The following is a 17,470-nucleotide window of genomic DNA, read 5'->3' as shown; positions in this document are numbered from 1 at the left end:
AAGGATAAGATTGTAAAAAATATATAGATGTAAACGGAAAGATTGTAAGGAATGGAAGTCATGTAAACCCTTAGGGGACACATTATGAATAAAGAAGAAATTTGTTGAATTATTTATAAAAATATGGAAACATTAACAATCGTAGTATTTAAATACACTTAACATTTCAGACTTTTATATGAAATTTTGATAAGATATAATAGATACGTATGTAAAATGAAAAAATAATAATAAAAGTCGATAAACGAAGGTCTTACAGATAATGCAAGATAATAAAAAAAACTCCTTAGGAAAAAATGTAAATAATTTTTTTGGAATGAATTCTAACAGAAAATTGAATAAAGATTACAAAACATTTTTTATTATTTCCTAAAATGTCTAAAAGTACGTAAAATATTTTGAAGCAAAATGTTGTAATTTTTCCATATTACTTAACTTTAGAAAAATTAAGGAACATAATCCTTTCAAATTTGAGTAAGTTTTAGAGAGATTCAAAAATTTTGAAACGATTCGAAAATAATGAAAACTTGCAAGATTTTTCAAGGAATAATTAACATAATTTTTTATTTCCAACAATTAATTTGAAAAGATTATTTGTAGAATTTTCAATACATTGCAGAAGATTTCAAATATTCTCAAAACATCTGAAAAACTTTAAAGGCATTTTTTTTTTAATTTTGCAGGATTAAAAAAAACCAGGAAAAATTTGAATAATTTTTAAAGATTATACATTGAAAGGTCTGGCAAGATTAGAAAAACAGAATTATTTTTCTAATAATCGTGTGAAAGTTTTTAATGATTTTTTATTTTTAAAAATGTAGGTACTTAAAAAAAAATTCAAACAGATTTTTAAACACATCAAACGTATTCCTAAAATTTAAAAGAAGATTGTAGAAGATTTTAAAGAAAAATGCTTCAAGGCTTTTTTTTAACACATCTGATATATTCGAAAATCTTTTGTTTTAATTTTCTTAATAATCTTATAATAATTATTTACATATAAATTTATAAACAAACTGATAATACTTATTTTATTGCATATGAAATCTTTACAAAATCTTTAATGCCTTAAAATACTTATATCAAAATTACAAAATTTAGCTTTTACAATTTTATTTTAATTTTAAAATAATTGTAAAATAAATGCAAAAAAATTTATTTTATGAAGAAATGCCTCATGATTATAAAAAGAGAAAAAAATGGTTGAGGTCTTTATGGAATTTTAATAACTAATGAACATATTTTTATATCATTTTTCCTTGATTCTGCCGAAGGGTCAAACATGGTACAAAAAACCGTCGTGAAATTTAAAAAAAAAACTGTACTCTCTATATATTAATTTTTTAAAATCAAAAATGATACTTTTATAAATATTGCCAAAATTTCTTTGAATATGATACACATTGATTTTTATTGAAAAAATTCCTGTCAATAGTTGGTGTTTTTAAAATTTTACGATATTTGTGTACCATGTTTGACCTTAGGGAATAGATTTTAGGAATAAAATGATAAAAATATCTCCATTAGTTAGTAAAATACTATGAAGAATCGCCTTTCAAATTATAGTTGAAATTGAAGAAATAGATATTTCTCTTATCGTTTTTCAGCATATAATTTTTCACCAAACGTAAAGCAGATCAAAATACACTTAAAAAATAAAAAGAAGAAAGTTCAGAAATTCATGCAATTTTCTGTTCAGAAAATCGCACACATTTTGTAATGAAATTCCTTTCCACACCACATTCAAAGAAAATTTTACAACATTTTTATCAAGTGATTAGTCTTATGAATAAGGTCAAGTTTATAACTTTTTGGCTTTTTCTCTTAAAATCCTCAAAATTGTGATTATAGCCTAAAATAGCATGAAAAGAGCTGTATAAAAAAAGAACCTAGAGGACTTTAATTTTTTTTATTGGATTTAAAAAAATATTAGAAAAATTCGAGTCTTTTTAGAAGATGTTTAGGACATTTAGTAGTTTGGAAGATATAAACGAATAATTGATAAATTTTGAGAAATGTTTTCAAGTTTTTAAATATTTCCAATAAGTTTAAAACAAAATAAATTTAAAAAAAAATTTTTTATTTAATACATTTTTCTGAAAATTTAAAAAAAAATTAGATTTCAATCTCTTCCATTCTTCTAAATACTTCTTAAATTTACTGGATTATTTACGTTTTTTAAAACTTTTTAATATTATCAGATTGAAACATTTTGCTTTTAAATCTTCTACACTCTTCTTTTAAATTTTAGGAATCGTTTGATGTGTTTCAAAATCTTTTTGAATTTTTTTTTAAAGTACATTTCTGTAAAAAAATTATTAAAAATGTTCAAACGATTATTAGAAAAATAATTCTTTTTTCTAATATTTTCAGACCTTCTAATCTTCTAATTTTTAAGAATTATTCAAATTTTTCCTGTTTTTTTTTTTTTGAAAGTTTTAATTATTTTTTAATCGTTTCCAAACTTTTGAATAACTCGTAAACTTACTAAAATTTGAAAGCAAATTTTACAAACCAACATAAACATAACAAAAAATGGTGCGATAAAATTGTGCAAGAAGGCTTGATAAGAATTAAATTCCTTATTTTTCTAAAATTATATAATATGGAAAAATTACAAAATAATTTTTTTTAAATTGTGATATTTTTTAAATTTTCTCTCAGAATTCATTCCATTCCATTTTCGGTTGAAAAATAATTTTCTTAATGAAAATATAACTTTATGTTTAAAATTTCAACTATTGTGTTGTAACTTCGATTGTGCGTTTTTTTAAAAACAAATTTCAGTTGAAAATTAATTTCTTCCAACGAAAATGAAACTATTTTAAAATTAAAATTTTTTAAAATAACTATTTTGGTTGATAATTTAACTGTTTTGCTGAAAATCCGATTTTGTTGTTGAAAAAACATTTTCTTTTACTAAAAATTTAAATGTATCATTTTTGGTTGAATTTTTTTTTGTAAGAAATAGACCTTTCTCAGCCAAAAATTATTCTTTTTTGGTAGAAAATTATTCTTCTTGTTTAAAAATTCACCTATTTTAATCAAGAATTCATTTCTTTGGATGAAAATGCATTTTTTGTTGAAACTTCTTTTATTTTGGTACAAAATGGTTAAAAGTTCATTTTTTTTTTTTTTAAATTAAACAATTTTGCTGAAAAATTGTTGGTTGTGAATTGATCTTTTAAACTGGTAATGTAACAGTTTTTCGTTGAAAATTTATCTATTTTGTTAACAAAAATTTTCGTTGTTTTTTAAAATTGATTTTGAAAATTTTTGAATTCTATTTTCGGTAGAAAGTTATTGGTTTGAAAATTAAAATATTTGTTTGCAAATTTAATTTTTTGCTTGGGAATTTAAATATTTTGTTGAAACTGATTTTTTGGGGTTGATAATTATTTTTCAACTGAAAATTTATCTATTCAATTTTTCGTTGAAACATTATAAATGCAGTTGTAAAATTATTTTCTTTCGCTGAAAATTCCATTTTTTGTATGAAAATTTAACTAGTCCATTTTTGATCGAATACTTATTATTTTTTAGTTTAAAATTCGTTTCTATAGATGAAAATTGAAGAATTTTGTTGACAATTTTTTTTCTTGAAAAATTTTCTTTTTAGTTATAAATTTATCTTCTTTGTTGGCGAATTATTCTTCTTTACAAATTGATTTGTTTTAGATAAAAATTAATTGCTTTTGTTGATAAAATCGCATTTATTTATTTGGGTTTAAAAATTAATTTTTTCAACTGCAACCTTCAGTATAAACTATAATGTTTAAGTTAAAAAATGTATTTTTAAAAGTAATTTCTTAGGTTGAAAATTTAACTATTTTGTCGAAAATTTGTTTTTATTTGTTAAAAATCCATTGTTTACTAAAAATATGACTAAGGCATGCATCACTAAATTTGAAACATTTTTGACCCAGAAGTCTTGTCTTCTATATCTATTTACATAAAGTTAATTATATTTGCCTCTTCGCAATAAGCCTAATGGTTCCAAGGTAACTCGGGGTTTCAAAACCTGAGTAAATTTGAGGAGCAGCTAGATCGTCATTCGTGAGGTCGGGACAGCTCGGTTTCCTGCTCGTGCATTTTCGGCTTTAAACGAGGCTGGGCTTCGCAGCATTTAACAGAGCCGACTCACCGACACGCTACGTTTGAATGTGTCGCTCTCTGATGGGAGAGTGATGGGGGCCGAAAAATCCCACGTTCTGGAGACACTGCTTATAATGGAACCTAACCTTGCACGGTCAGTAATGCCGTACAAACTAAAAAGATACATGAGTGACATTGCCGCTTAGGGTTATTTTATTAAAATTGGCAATGAAAAAGTCAACCCAAGCAGCAATGTCACTTATGAATCTTTTTAGAATGTACGGCAGAGTAAGTGACCTCATAAACCCATAGCTCTACTACTGACGCGAAATATGGGAAAAACTTATTCAAGGAATTGCTGCATTTAAAAATTCCAACAAAATTTTTTTAAACTACTTTTTGACAGAACTCACCGTTTTTAATTTATTTATTGAAAATGATACGCAAAATCGAAAAGAACCACCATAACGTCAAAAGACGCAAGCTACGTAAAAAGTCACCTATCAGTAGGTTATTTTTGTTTTCCTTTCTATAAAATAATGCAAACTCCATTAGTCGAGATTATAATTGTCGAGATTTCCTTTCTAATTTGTAAGTCATATCGTGACCTCTTTTTTAAACATAAAATAATTAGAACCAGCGGCGTAGCCAGATAGATGAAGCCTAGGGTGGCCCAAAAAATCACATTCGAGAAATTGTAACGGGCTTGTTGGCCAAATTGTTCTCGTAGGCAAATAAATGTATACCTATTTTTTTATTTGCAAAACAAAATATTTTTAGAACTCGCTCTGAGGCTTCAAAGTTTCCTGATTTGAAGTAAAGAAATCCTTACACCAGCTACAGGTTTAACCCAGAGGGCAGCTATAGATTTATTAACTTATTATTACTCTGCCATTCAACTCATTGTCAGTCACCGCAGCGTGGGATGGCAGCAAATACGGAGTACAATGAGCGGACCGACCGAGGGTCAACTTTTTTTGCAGTCGTCCACCTGCAGTCCCTTCAGCCGGTGTTCAACTTAAATGCGTCAGTTTTCAAAAGCTTTTCTTACGCTTTACTCAATTTAAATTATACTTTTAATCATTTTTTTAGAAATCTATTCTCAATAGTCTAAATAATGTCTCTTTAAAATGTCAAGTTACACAAGTATATCTGAGGGTCACAATGAGCCTCAAAAAATTGCCATTATATGCCATTTTTAATATGCCTCAAACTTTTGCATAATATTTCTGAGATATAAAATTGCGATAAATACAATATTCATTGATAAGTGAACAAGTATATTAAATATAAAATAAATTGGCTTATAATTTCCTGTCCAAAATCGAAGAAATAAAAATTGGAAACATTTTACATGTTAAACTCCATAAGATATAAAAATGGCCAGAGTGAGTTCTAAAAATATTTTTTTTTCGAAAATAAAAAAATAGGCATACATTTATTTCCCTGCTAGAACGATTTGGCCAACATCGAATTACAAATTTTCAATCTCTGGTTTTTAATGGATCTTTACGTTTTGGCACGCACAGAATCCGAAAATCATAAAATTTGATCGGTGTCTGTTTGTATGTCCTACTGTGTGTCTGGCTGTATGTATGGTTACCTGAATGTTGTAGCCACGCTAACTTTCGAAGGATTTGTATAATCGAGTCAGCCTTTAATATGCTTCTTAAGGTTCCCAAAACGAAGTTTAAGTTTGTTAAGCAGATATTCCCAACGAAAATTAAAAAATTTAGAGTATTTTCGAAATTTGGAAAAAAGAATTTTTTTAACTTTAGAAATTTTTGTCAAAATTTCTTATAGATGGGTAGAAGACTTGCAAATTATCGAAATAAAACTTCCAATTTCAATGAAAATTAGAAAAGTATGTATAAAGTATATATATTTGAAAATATCTCAGTGGAGTTTATAGATTCGATAAAAATTAAAAAAGTTAGAGCTTTTTCAAAATTTCAACAAAAAATTTTATGAGTTTTCAGAAATTTTGTTCATAGGTTCAGAAATATCAATGCAACTTTTCTATCGGATATAAAATATATATATATTTCGAAAACATTCTAATAAAGTTTCTTAATTAGACAAAAGTTCAAAAAGTTGGATCATATTGAAAAATTTTTGTTTTTTACAGATCCGTAAGTTTAAAAAATTGTTTTTAGTAGATTTGAACAAGATTTACAAGTTATCTTGATAAATTTTGTCAAGTGGACACAAAGTATCGAGCGTGAAGCGCGAGTTTCGTAATGAGAATGTAATCGTCAAAGCCATAGGTGCTTTGAGAACCTTCTTTACAAACAAATCGAAAAAATTTCAGTTACAATTTATGGCTGTGATTGACTTTCTTCATTTATGTAAAATGCATTTTCTGAAATTTTCAATATTATTGATTCAATCACATATATTCTACTTTACCATTAGGGGTCACACATAAATGATAAATTATGTGATGCAATTTTCGGAAAATGTTGACCATTTCACAACTCACGTTATGTTTCTTCAGAATTTGCCAGGCACATTTTCGTATTTTTACTATTACTTTCAATAACAGCTCTATTCATCCACATCTATTTAATAGATAAGATTCGCCATAATAAAATAAAATGAATAATATTATTTACCGAATTATCAATATTCTTAACACGTAATATCTATTAAATTAATTTTTACATGTTTATTTAATGAAGGTATGTAAGTGGTTATGATTGACTTTATAAAGCACAACTTAAAAGGTATTTTAGTAATGTTTCTATATTTCTCCTGCAAACTTAGATGTTCTACTTTATCATTTTATACGCGTTCTATTTAAACCGATATAACTAACTATACTATATTGTACTAGATAAATCACATGATAGTCTCAGTTCGTGGCGCCACTGCAGTTGTATTTTATAAAGTACACTTTATGTTTTTTTTACTGTCATCAAATCTTTTAATAAACGTAAAACGTGCAATATCTGATTTAATTTCTTTAAATTACTTGTATATGTGTTTGCATTTTTTAGAATTAGTTTAAAAGGTAAATTTAAACAAATCAATTTTTCAAAAAATGCAATTTGAAATTTAAAGAAAAATATAAAGTAAAGTTATTTTCAAGTTTCAATGAAAATAATTCTTTAATGTTTTTATGTTGTAAACTTATTAATTAATCATTAGGTGTATAATAAATCAAAGTTTCTAAAAGGAAACTACAGATTGAAAAAAATACATAAATTAAAAATTATTCGAATTATTCAATAAATAAATTTTTATTAGCTGATTAATTTTGTTCGCAATATTAAATTGCATAAGCATTGAATTTCAACATTGTTTAATTAAGTAATATAAATTGATTATTAACTTTGAGATTATTTAATGGAATATTATATATGTTTTATATAATACCAGTCTGATTATATTTAAAATATCCCTATTCCAATTTTTAGAAAAATATAAGGCAAAAATTATTTTAATGCTTCAATTGAAATAATTATTTATTGATTGATTACTTACATTAAGGTTATGTAATGTACTATTTGGCTACTCTTGTTATAATAATAATTATTAAAATACATTTATTTTATTTTATAGAATAGACAATAAATATAACAATATGTATAGTTTCAAATTTTTTACAAATAAAAGAAACAGTCTTTTGTTCATGCTTCAAAGAATTTAAAAATATATTAATTGTTTGCAAAGTTATTGATTTTTAACGCATTTTTGGAAACTTATGTTCCCAATGAGTCTTAAAAGGTTAACATACCTCCATTGCAATTATGTAATTTTCTAAATGTTTGCCATGTTCTGAAATGAGTATCTCAATTCAGATTTCAAAATTATACGCATATGTCTTTTCATTTTTTTCTGAAATGACGTGGAATGAAAGAAGAAAGTGGATGATGAAACAGAGAGCATGGAGAAGAAAGGATAGAGGAGGATATAACGTGGGATAAAAGAATGTGGATGATGAAGCAGGAAGCATGGAGCGAAAGAAGGAAAGGAAATACGGCATGGATAGCGAAAGACAGAATGTGGATAAATGGGTCTATGTGTGGATATAGGATTATGAGAAAGAAAAATTTAATGAAGTTAGTAGGGCAGGTCTATTGCGAAGAGGGGAAGAAACGGAGAATAGGTTTGAAAAGGAGGAGGTAATGGAAACAGTAGAGGAAGGAAGGAAAGAAGCCGGAGAGACGGGGTTTCCACAGAAGCAGGATTGGATGCGATTAAGGAGGATGTTACCTGAGGGATTATATGGCAGATGAAAGAGGCAAAAAAGAGAAGATAAAGGGAAGAAAGAAAGGGGGTATGGTGTCAGGAGTGAGGAATGAAGTAGTGGGAAAAGACAGAATAGAAATGGAATTTGAGGAAGCGGATGGAGTAATGAGGTGATTGGTGCAGATATGAAGAAAAAAGATGAGGATTGTTTGCGTTTATAGGAGAAGGGGAAAAGAGGAAGATTGGAATGTGGTTAGGAAATGGATGACGAATTGGTGTTGATAGGAGGTGATATGAATGCTTAGGTGAGGGAATAGGGGGGAGAAATATGCGATGATTAGAATGAGACTTTCCGGAGAAAATCGAAGCACAAACAGGTGGATCAGAAGGTTAGGGCTCAGTTGGAAATCCTGGGAGAAACAGGATGGTTCATTTGTAATGGGAACTCGGAAGGGAATGGAAAAGGGGAGATTACGTTTCCCGGTCATTGCAACGCTGAAGTGCGGAAATTTGAGAAGGAAGGGAAGGAAGGAGGGAGAAACAGGGAAAAAGACGAAGATGAGTAAATGGGTATGGATAAACTAAGAGAATATACAGATAGAATAAAAGACGAGAATACGGGGATCAAAGATGGGGGAGGCATGGATTAGATGTTGGGTAAGATGAGGGAACGGGTAGAGACGGTAGTTTAAGAAATTAGGCCAAGTGAGGCAAAAAGAAGTGGGAAGAGAGGTTGTTGGGATGTGGAATGTATAGAGTAAAGATCGTACGAAGATATCGTTAAAGATTGGGGAAGAAGAGAGATAGACAGAAAGGTACATGGAGAAAGTAGATTAAGCAATAAATGAAGGAAGAGGATGGGACGTGATTAATACAGAAAGGAATGGATGGCAAGGGATCAATAAAGAGATATGTATGGTAGAATAGACGGTATATTTTAAGAAATTACAAGGAGGGGTGGGTAGCAAGGTGAAAGGGTAGGTAGAATAATCGATGAGGGAGACATGAAAGGTGGGAATGAAGTTACTATACGGGAGGCTAATTAAGAAATTGAAGAGTTAAAAAGGAACAAGGCGACAGGAGAGGATGGGATGGAGAATGAAGCGTTGAAATTTGTTGGAAGACGGGTTAAAGAAGAGATTTGGGAAGTATGTAATAGAATATGCGGAGAGAAAGGATGGCCGATGGAGTGGAGAACAAGGATGGGGACAGTGGATAATATTTATGATTTGAATTATTTAGTTAACAGGATTCGGGGAGAAAAAAGGAAAACTGGTTGCTTTTTTCGTGGACTTTAGGGCAGCTTTCGACTCTGTGAATAGGAAAGTTTTGTGGATGGCAATGAAAGAAAGGAAGGTGGACGAAAAGTTGGTTGAAAGGATAAAAGGGGTATTTACGGAGACGAAGACAAGGGCGAGGATCGGGGAAAAGGGGATGAATTTTTAACAGGAAGGCGTCTCAGGCAAAGGTGCCCGCTAAGTCCGTTGTTATTTGGTACATTGTTAACAGGCCTAGAAGAGAAAATGAAAAAGAAAGGAAAAGGAGATACAGTTCTAGGGAATAAGAGAATATACTCGTTAGCGTACGCGCACGATGTGTTTATTCTACGGATGGAAGATAAATGGGAAAATGGTGGAAATGGTAGAGGAATTTTCCTACTTAGGATCCTGGTTCGAAGCGGGAAGTGGAAATGATCTGCAGGTGAAAAAAAGGATGGAAAGTGCGAGTAAAGTGATGGGTCAAGTGTAGGGGATTGGAAAAAGAAGTTTTAAAGAAGACTGGAAGATGAGAGCGTGGCTGTTTGATGCACTGGTATGATCAGTGATGTGTTATGGACTGGAGATTCGGGGATAGAAGGAGTACAAGGTAGAGAACATACAAGAGTGATTTCTTAGATGTCTTATGGGAGTGAGTTTGAGCTGCCCAGGTTAAATGCTGAGAGAAGAAACATGGAGGAAGAAATTGGTGATAAGACAAAAGAAAAGGCTTTGGAACTTTGAAGGGAAATTTAGGAATGAGAAGGGGAGCAAAGTTGCACAAGCATGCCACCAGGAAATATTAAATAGAGAGAGGAGATGAAACACGGGACATTCGAGATGGGAGGAGAAGAGATGGCAAGTTAGAAGGGAATGGAGAATGTTTGACGAGGGGAGGGAATGGCAGGAAGTAGTGGGAGAAATGAACAAGAAGCAGGAAGAGAAAAGGTGGAAAAAGATTATGGAGTCAAAGTACAACAATTTATATAGAATGGTTAACATGGAAGGGGTCCCAAAAAAAATGAGGAAAGTTGAAAAAGAAGTGTAGGTGGTCGATGATTGTACCTTTCAGAATGGAAGAAGGAGTGAATGAGTGTAAATATTGGTTGAGTGAAGAGATGAAAAAGTGTAGGGTACGTGGTTATGAAAGCAAATCGTGGGAGCACGTGTTGGAGAGATGTACAGCGGATCAGGAAGGGGAAAAGAGCGTAGCAGGTAGAGTTAGATGGATCCTGAGTGGATGTGAACAAGGGGAAAAGTGGATGAAGAGTTTAGAAGATAAAGGAGAAGAGAGAATGCATAGGGGAGGGAAAACCCAAAATCGAAACCAAGATTGATAGAGGAGAAATATGAGTAAGAGAAATTAATCTTGCGTGATTTAGAAAATCATAAAAAAATGGTAAGAGGATATAGAAGCCCTGGAAGATCTTGCGCACTCGTCAGATAATTTGTAAGAGCTAGGGAATAATAATCAGAAGGCGATTCAATTAAAGAATCAGTAAGTTAATTTAAGCATACAGCATAGTGGTTAAGCAAAATTGTAAAAAAGATGTGAACAGAATGGAGCCCTCAAACCCGTAAAAGGGAGAGTAATAAAATACAATACAATAAAATTACAATTATATAATATTTATTCCCCTAAGTTAGTATAAAAAGTCACCAATAAATGAAATTTTCATAAATGAAAGTGAAAATTTAAAGATAATGTAGAGTAAAAAATGTTTTAATGTTTGAATGAAAATTATAGCTTAACACATTTCATGCTACGAATAGATTAATTATGTATTAGCTGATAAATGTTTTCCACAAGATTAATTTAAATCAAGATTAAATTTTAGTTTCTTTAATTAAGTACATAAATCGATAATTTACTTGAAGCTTGTGTAATTGAATATTTGCTATAATTTGTATAATAAAAGTTTATTAATGTTTAAAATAAATTTACTTTTTTCTTCATCATGAAATTATACAGGGTGTCTACTGGGTAGGCCAAAATATTCTCGTACATTTCGCACAACTTTAGTATCTTCGTTTAACTATAGTTATGTAATATCTATTTAATTTTTATCACATACTCATCGATAGAAAGATCACATTGATACTTGAAAGGAGCATTTTCATTTAACAGTTTCGAATATCACGTTAATTTTTGTTCTTTTTCTCTCAATTTCTTCAATTAACACGTTCAATTCGTTATCCAAAGCCGCTTTTTTTCTTTTCCAGTTCTTGAACTTCCTGGCTGTTTCTCTTTTCTTTTCTTCTTCAACAACTTTTTTTCTTCTTTGTCCTTGCTCCTTGAGTACTTCAGTGTATCTGCTAGGAGAGTTTTGAAATGCGTGCACCATGGACTGATTAATCTCCGTCTTTAAAATAAAACCACGTTCCGTAACAGCGCAATAAGCGTGACGCTGGGCAATCTAAGATGCTTCTTTTTGATTTTCCACAAGGCATTCTTTGTTGACAGAAAACCCCATTTCGACTGCAGCTTTGCCGTGGGAAACAGATTCAGCCATTTTGGGAATCAAAAGATTATTTTTGACGACGATTTCGAGCGCTCGTTTGAAATGTTTTTCTCCTCCAATTCCAACTATAGCCGGATCAATGCACGCTATTGCTCTTGCCAATGGATATTTCAATAGAGACCGGTCGAAAAGTTTGGATATGAAAACTTGGAAGTATTGTTTACAATCTTGCTGAAATAGAAGAATATCTTTCTGCGACAAATTTGGATTTCAAACATTTCCTTGCGCCGAAACCTACGTCAACATCGTTGTTTATCTTGAGATTTTTATTATCATTCATATCGATGTCTTTGATGGGCGTAGAGTCCAAAACTTCTTTCTTTACGATGCGAGTCATTGTAGTGTGAACGATCTGATACAAAGCAGTGTGAAGAAATCGAGTCAATGGCTTATCACTCTGAAATTCATCAAGAAATGGTTCGATATCCCTTGCAAACATTTCAAAGAATGCCAGTCTCGCAGGAAGGAGATTGTCTTTCACCAATTTTCGTGCAATCTCGAAATTGTTGTACTTTAGATGATGGTTTTTTGGTTGATTTTTAAAAGAATCGAAGAAGTTTTGGATTGATTCCAAAATCCCAGAAGTTCTCTGCGCAACAGGTGCATTTTGAATCCATCTGATGTTGCAAAATTTCAATGGGAACTGCAGGCAATTTGTAATCCGAATGAAATCTCCTCTGTGAATAGGAACATCGTTGAAGAAATTGTACAAAGCTCTGAAGAGATCACTCAAATTCCAGTTAGTTGCAGTTATTCCAGTTTTGAAAGAATCGTGAAGAGTGTGAATCCCACGCGTTTTGACCTCGCTCTCTTGTGAATCCCGATATCTTACTGTAATGTTCATTTGCTGCGATTGGGAGTACTTGTTCAGAGATTCGTCGCAACCAACCACGCAAAAATAATAGTTTTTTATCTTTTCGTTCAGTTCAGATCGAAAATAAAGACCCAAACCAAATGTTACGCCGTAAGAAATCTTATCTTTCTTCAGTTTCATATTTTCCGCAATTTTTTCATCGGGAAAATTTGCTTTCATCAAAGTGCAGTCAGTTTCAGCATCGCGAAAGGAACGATGTGTAATTACAGCCTGCAAACACCAGCTTATCTCAGCTATAGCCGTGGATTTTTTCATTAAAAAGAAATCAAGCGTCTTTTTTTGATGACCGTTTGGGAGGAGCTGAGAAACTGAGCCTTGCGTTGAATCTGTTTGAGTTTTTCGAATCCGGTTGAAGATCGATCATCGACGAGTGGAACATTTGCAGATTTAGAGGTTGAAGGTTCTGAATCTTTTGTAGACAGAGTTTCGGGTTTGAGAACCCATTGATTTATCAAAGGCACAATTTTTTCATATGCTTTAGCTGCTTGATTATGCTTGCCGCCTTTCTGATAACTCTTCAGAGCTGTGATTCCTATACTCTCAACGGAGATTGGGCAGTGATTGCACCATTTACAGCTTGCACCATATTCATCCAGGGGATGGGGTTCAACCCGTAGAAATTGTATCAATTTTCCTGAAGACGAAAATCCGAGTTGCGGACGGCGGTCGATTTAAGAAGCCACTTTCAATCCTTTTATGCATTTCATTGCACTCTAGAAAGTCTGCCTCGTGAGTTGTACGAGGATCGATGAAGAGTGCCTCGAGAATCCACACACGGCTACACTGAGCATCACTGTAGTTTCTTTTCTATTGTTCTCTCCAATTTCATTATTAAACAAATATAAACATTTGATCCAAAAAGCGGCTTCGTCCAAGCCGAGAAAAGTAATATTTAGATGACGTATGCTGGAATTCAGACAAAAATATTCAAAATTGCGGACAGAATCTTACATTCCAATAAATCCGCTTAATCCTATTTGTCCTAATTTCTCCAAATTCCCAATTCAAAGTCCAAAATGCCAAAGAGTCAACATTTTTTGCTAAATTATTACAATTAATTAGTTTTAATGCATTGTGAGTTAACTATTGTTAACTACTATTTATTTACTTATTTACAATAATATAAAAAATTTTTAATAAAAATAATTGAAGAGAATATATACCTGAATAAAAAATGTTCTTTCAAAATGTGCATAGTATTGAAAAGAATTTTAATTTTTCAAAAACCGAATTATTAATTAAAAGAAAAATTTAAAAGAAGCTTCAAAATAAATTAGTGCTAAATTAAATCATGCAAATTTTGTTTGGAAAAAGTTATTAGGTTCGGAGAAAATTGAGGGAGAAATTTCTCTTTCCGTTCGAGGCGCATATGTGTTTAAATTGATTTCTTTATACAATTTTTATACAATTATTGTTATTTTAACTTTAAAAAATATTCTTACATACTTTAAACATTATTAAAAAACTTCTTCGATACACATTTTTGATAAAATTTGCATAAGCATTGCCAATTAATTGATGTTTAAAATATTGTATCTTTAAAGCATAAAAACGAACGCAGGTATACACCCTACTAGTAATACATACGAACTGCTAAATTTTGGGAAATTCGATGATTTAACCGCCACTCCTTACCACCACCACCCCTTACTCTATTCATGAGCTTATTCATTTAGTGGTGGAGTGTGAGAAGGACGCCGAGGTGAAACTTAACCAGACCAAAAGTGACCGCGGGCAGCAATTCGGATATTTTCTTGGCCACGGGCCGCAACTCGGTAGTAGCCGGATTTCCCATTCCTTTTTGTGTTTAATTTTTCGACGAACTGCACGCTTACACAGCTGGACCAAAAATGCAATTTCTCTGCAAAATAATGATACCATTCTTCGTGTGAAATTGAATCGAAGTCAGAATTTCTCAAAAAACCCCTTCAATATCCATTGATCACTATTTTTCATTTTAGCAGTGCCATTAAAAAGCCTTTCTTTAAATAATAATCAAGCGCGTAGCTTCAAGTAAATATATTACCTAATAGGAAATTCAATACTGGCACAGTACTGCGTTAGCACTGGCAGTGTAGCCCAAATATTTACCGCAGTACTGGCGCGGTGCTGGCAGATCCTTGGGATAATAACTATGTTCGGTACTGGCTTTCAGTACTGCGCCAATTCTGTCAAACAATACTGACAATATGTGCTGACGCAGTACTACACATGAAAGACTAGACAGAGTTAAGCCGATGCTCGTTTAAACTCATAACAAGAACAGACTTGCATAAGATATGTGAACTATATTATAACTTAAAGGATTGATTAGCTTTACTTTTTTTATGAATTTCTATAGAGTTATTCGAAGGTAACATTTTGAAATTATATCAAGGGGGAATAGTGTCGTGAATTAATCTCCTGAAATTTCTCTCCGTGTACGTGTTGCACATACGTACAAACGTATGCAAAAACAAATTTTGAGAAATTTGAATTTCGGTGGAATGCATGAAGTTAGTCCCTCGAAATCAATTTCGTCCCTAATTTCGTAAAAGGTTATTCTTTTTTCTCCCTGACTTGTTAAAACATAAACTGTTCAAAATTCCATTTTATATTTTCTCTAATTGTTTATAGTTTAATGTTACATTAAAAACAAGTGAAAACCTTAAAATAAAAACTATTAAAATCAGAAGACTTCCATTTTCAAACGTGTTCATTATTAGAGGATTGAATAAAGAGTTTTTTAATGGCAAAATTTTTAAGCTCTAATCTGGAAGAGTTGAACATTTTAAAGTTCAGAAGAGTTCAATTTTGCCTGTTTTTGGTTGTCGTTTATTTTTAAATACTTTAAATGAAGAAATCTTAAGCTTTAATAGTTTGAACACAAACTTAAACTAAGGATATTAATAGTAAGGCCCAATACTAACAAGTTCGACTTTGTAAGCGACTGATTGAAAAACAATAATATTTTATTAATTTTTAATATTTAAATTGTATTAAGAAATGCATTTAAAGCTATTATTATAATTTTTATGATGATAAATTATTGTCAATTTCTTCTTAAATTGTTTTTAGGATGCCAAACAGCTGCAATAACAAACAAATTGACATCTGCAAATAACTTCTAGTTAAAATCAATTAAAATCGATTCCACTTTTCTTTTTATAATATTGCACAAAAATATTATCGGATACAATTGATGAAAATTTTAATTTAATAATATACAACTTGTTGAAAAAAGCCTGTAAAAACATTCTACAAATTTTAACATGAATAAAATATAAGGAGTTATTATTACTAGCTACTTTTTACCGCGTAAGAACTTTTTAGTTGTGAATTAAAAATTAAGGACACGTTTTTTTTTATTGTTGAACTGTATATAGGTCGCGTAATAGTAACCAGCACAATGACACAGCATTGCCTTTATTTCTGGAATCATAATTATGAATTAGAAACCTAAAATGCCTTTTTTCAGTCGCATATTGGATTTCGACATTCAAGCAACGAGCCATTTGAATAGAAAAAACCGATCCGACTGTAGCATGGATCGAATGTTGGATTTTGAAATTCGTTGGACGGGCCGATCGAATCGAAAAATTCGATCCGACGAAAGCATGCATCGAAGTTCGGTTTTCAAAAATTCGAGTGAGGGTCCGATCGAATCGAAAAATTCGAACAGACGACAGTACGCGTCGAATTTCGGCTTTCAACATTCGAGCGACGGGCCTGTCGAATCATAAAATTCGAACCAAAAGTGGCACGGATCGAATTCGGTTTTTCGACAATCGAAGTGCGTAAAATGTAGGTTCGAAATCGGATCGCATTGTTTTGCACACGTCTAGTGAAATCTTTAAAAAATGTAGAATGAAAATTAACTTTTGAATGAAAATTATATTTTAATTCTTATTATGTTATGAGCCGATTAATTTATTATTAGCTGATTAATTTTTAAAGAATATTAAATTACATGCAGATTGAATTTATTTATATTGGTTATAAGTCGTATATTAAAAGCTTATTTATATTTAACATTTTTCAATTACAATTATATGATTTTTCGAAATTTTGATGATGATTTGAAATGAGTATCTGAATATAATTTTCAAAATCATATGTACATGTGTTTTATTTTTTTTCAAAAGTAAGTATTAAATGTTATTAATAACTAACATTTTCAGGAAGGAAGTAAGTTGAAAATACACATAAAGTGAAAATAAATTTCTTCAGTAAAAAAAATTGTTTTGGGCTTATTATGTTGTGAAATGTTTAATTCATTATTAACTGATAATTTTCTTCACATTTTCTTCATATTTTTTGTAAACTGATTTCAAAGGTTATTAATAAACTAGACTATAAAAATGCTGTTTCAAAATTTAAAGGATAATATAATGTAAACATTATTTAAATGTTTCCATGGAAATAATGGGTTCTTTCATTTTATTTCATGGGCTAATAAATTAATTTTCAATTGATTCTACTAAAACTTACCTTTTCTGGAATTGGTTTAAAAGGTTATGATTAAATACAATTTTAAAAACACGAAAGTT

General features: G+C 30.7%; 2 protein-coding genes across 4 annotated transcripts in view; both read right to left on the bottom strand.

Annotated features, from left to right (window-relative positions):
- The window catches only part of LOC117177793 (intraflagellar transport protein 57 homolog), a 97,178-nt gene that overhangs the window by 43,032 nt on the left and 36,676 nt on the right, over positions 1–17,470 (bottom strand). The gene's annotated exons all lie outside the window — the stretch shown is intronic.
- On the bottom strand, positions 11,443–14,599 carry LOC117177794. Its single transcript, XM_033368722.1, has 2 exons — positions 14,529–14,599; positions 11,443–13,847 (listed from the first exon to the last, which is right to left on the bottom strand). The coding sequence occupies exon 2, from the start codon at positions 13,194–13,196 to the stop codon at positions 12,228–12,230; it is 969 nt and encodes a 322-aa protein (XP_033224613.1). The 5' UTR covers positions 13,197–13,847; positions 14,529–14,599; the 3' UTR covers positions 11,443–12,227.

The sequence above is a fragment of the Belonocnema kinseyi genome, chromosome 8 (genome assembly GCF_010883055.1).
Source record: "Belonocnema kinseyi isolate 2016_QV_RU_SX_M_011 chromosome 8, B_treatae_v1, whole genome shotgun sequence".
In the NCBI taxonomy this organism is placed as follows: domain Eukaryota; kingdom Metazoa; phylum Arthropoda; class Insecta; order Hymenoptera; family Cynipidae; genus Belonocnema; species Belonocnema kinseyi.
The sequence above is the reverse complement of the archived record's forward strand: the minus strand, read 5'-3'. Positions and strand labels throughout refer to the sequence as shown.

Coding starts and splice junctions, on each gene's coding strand:
- LOC117177794 (XM_033368722.1), bottom strand. CDS start 13,196: ATGAAAAAATCCACGGCTATAGCTGAGATAAGCTGGTGTTTGCAGGCT.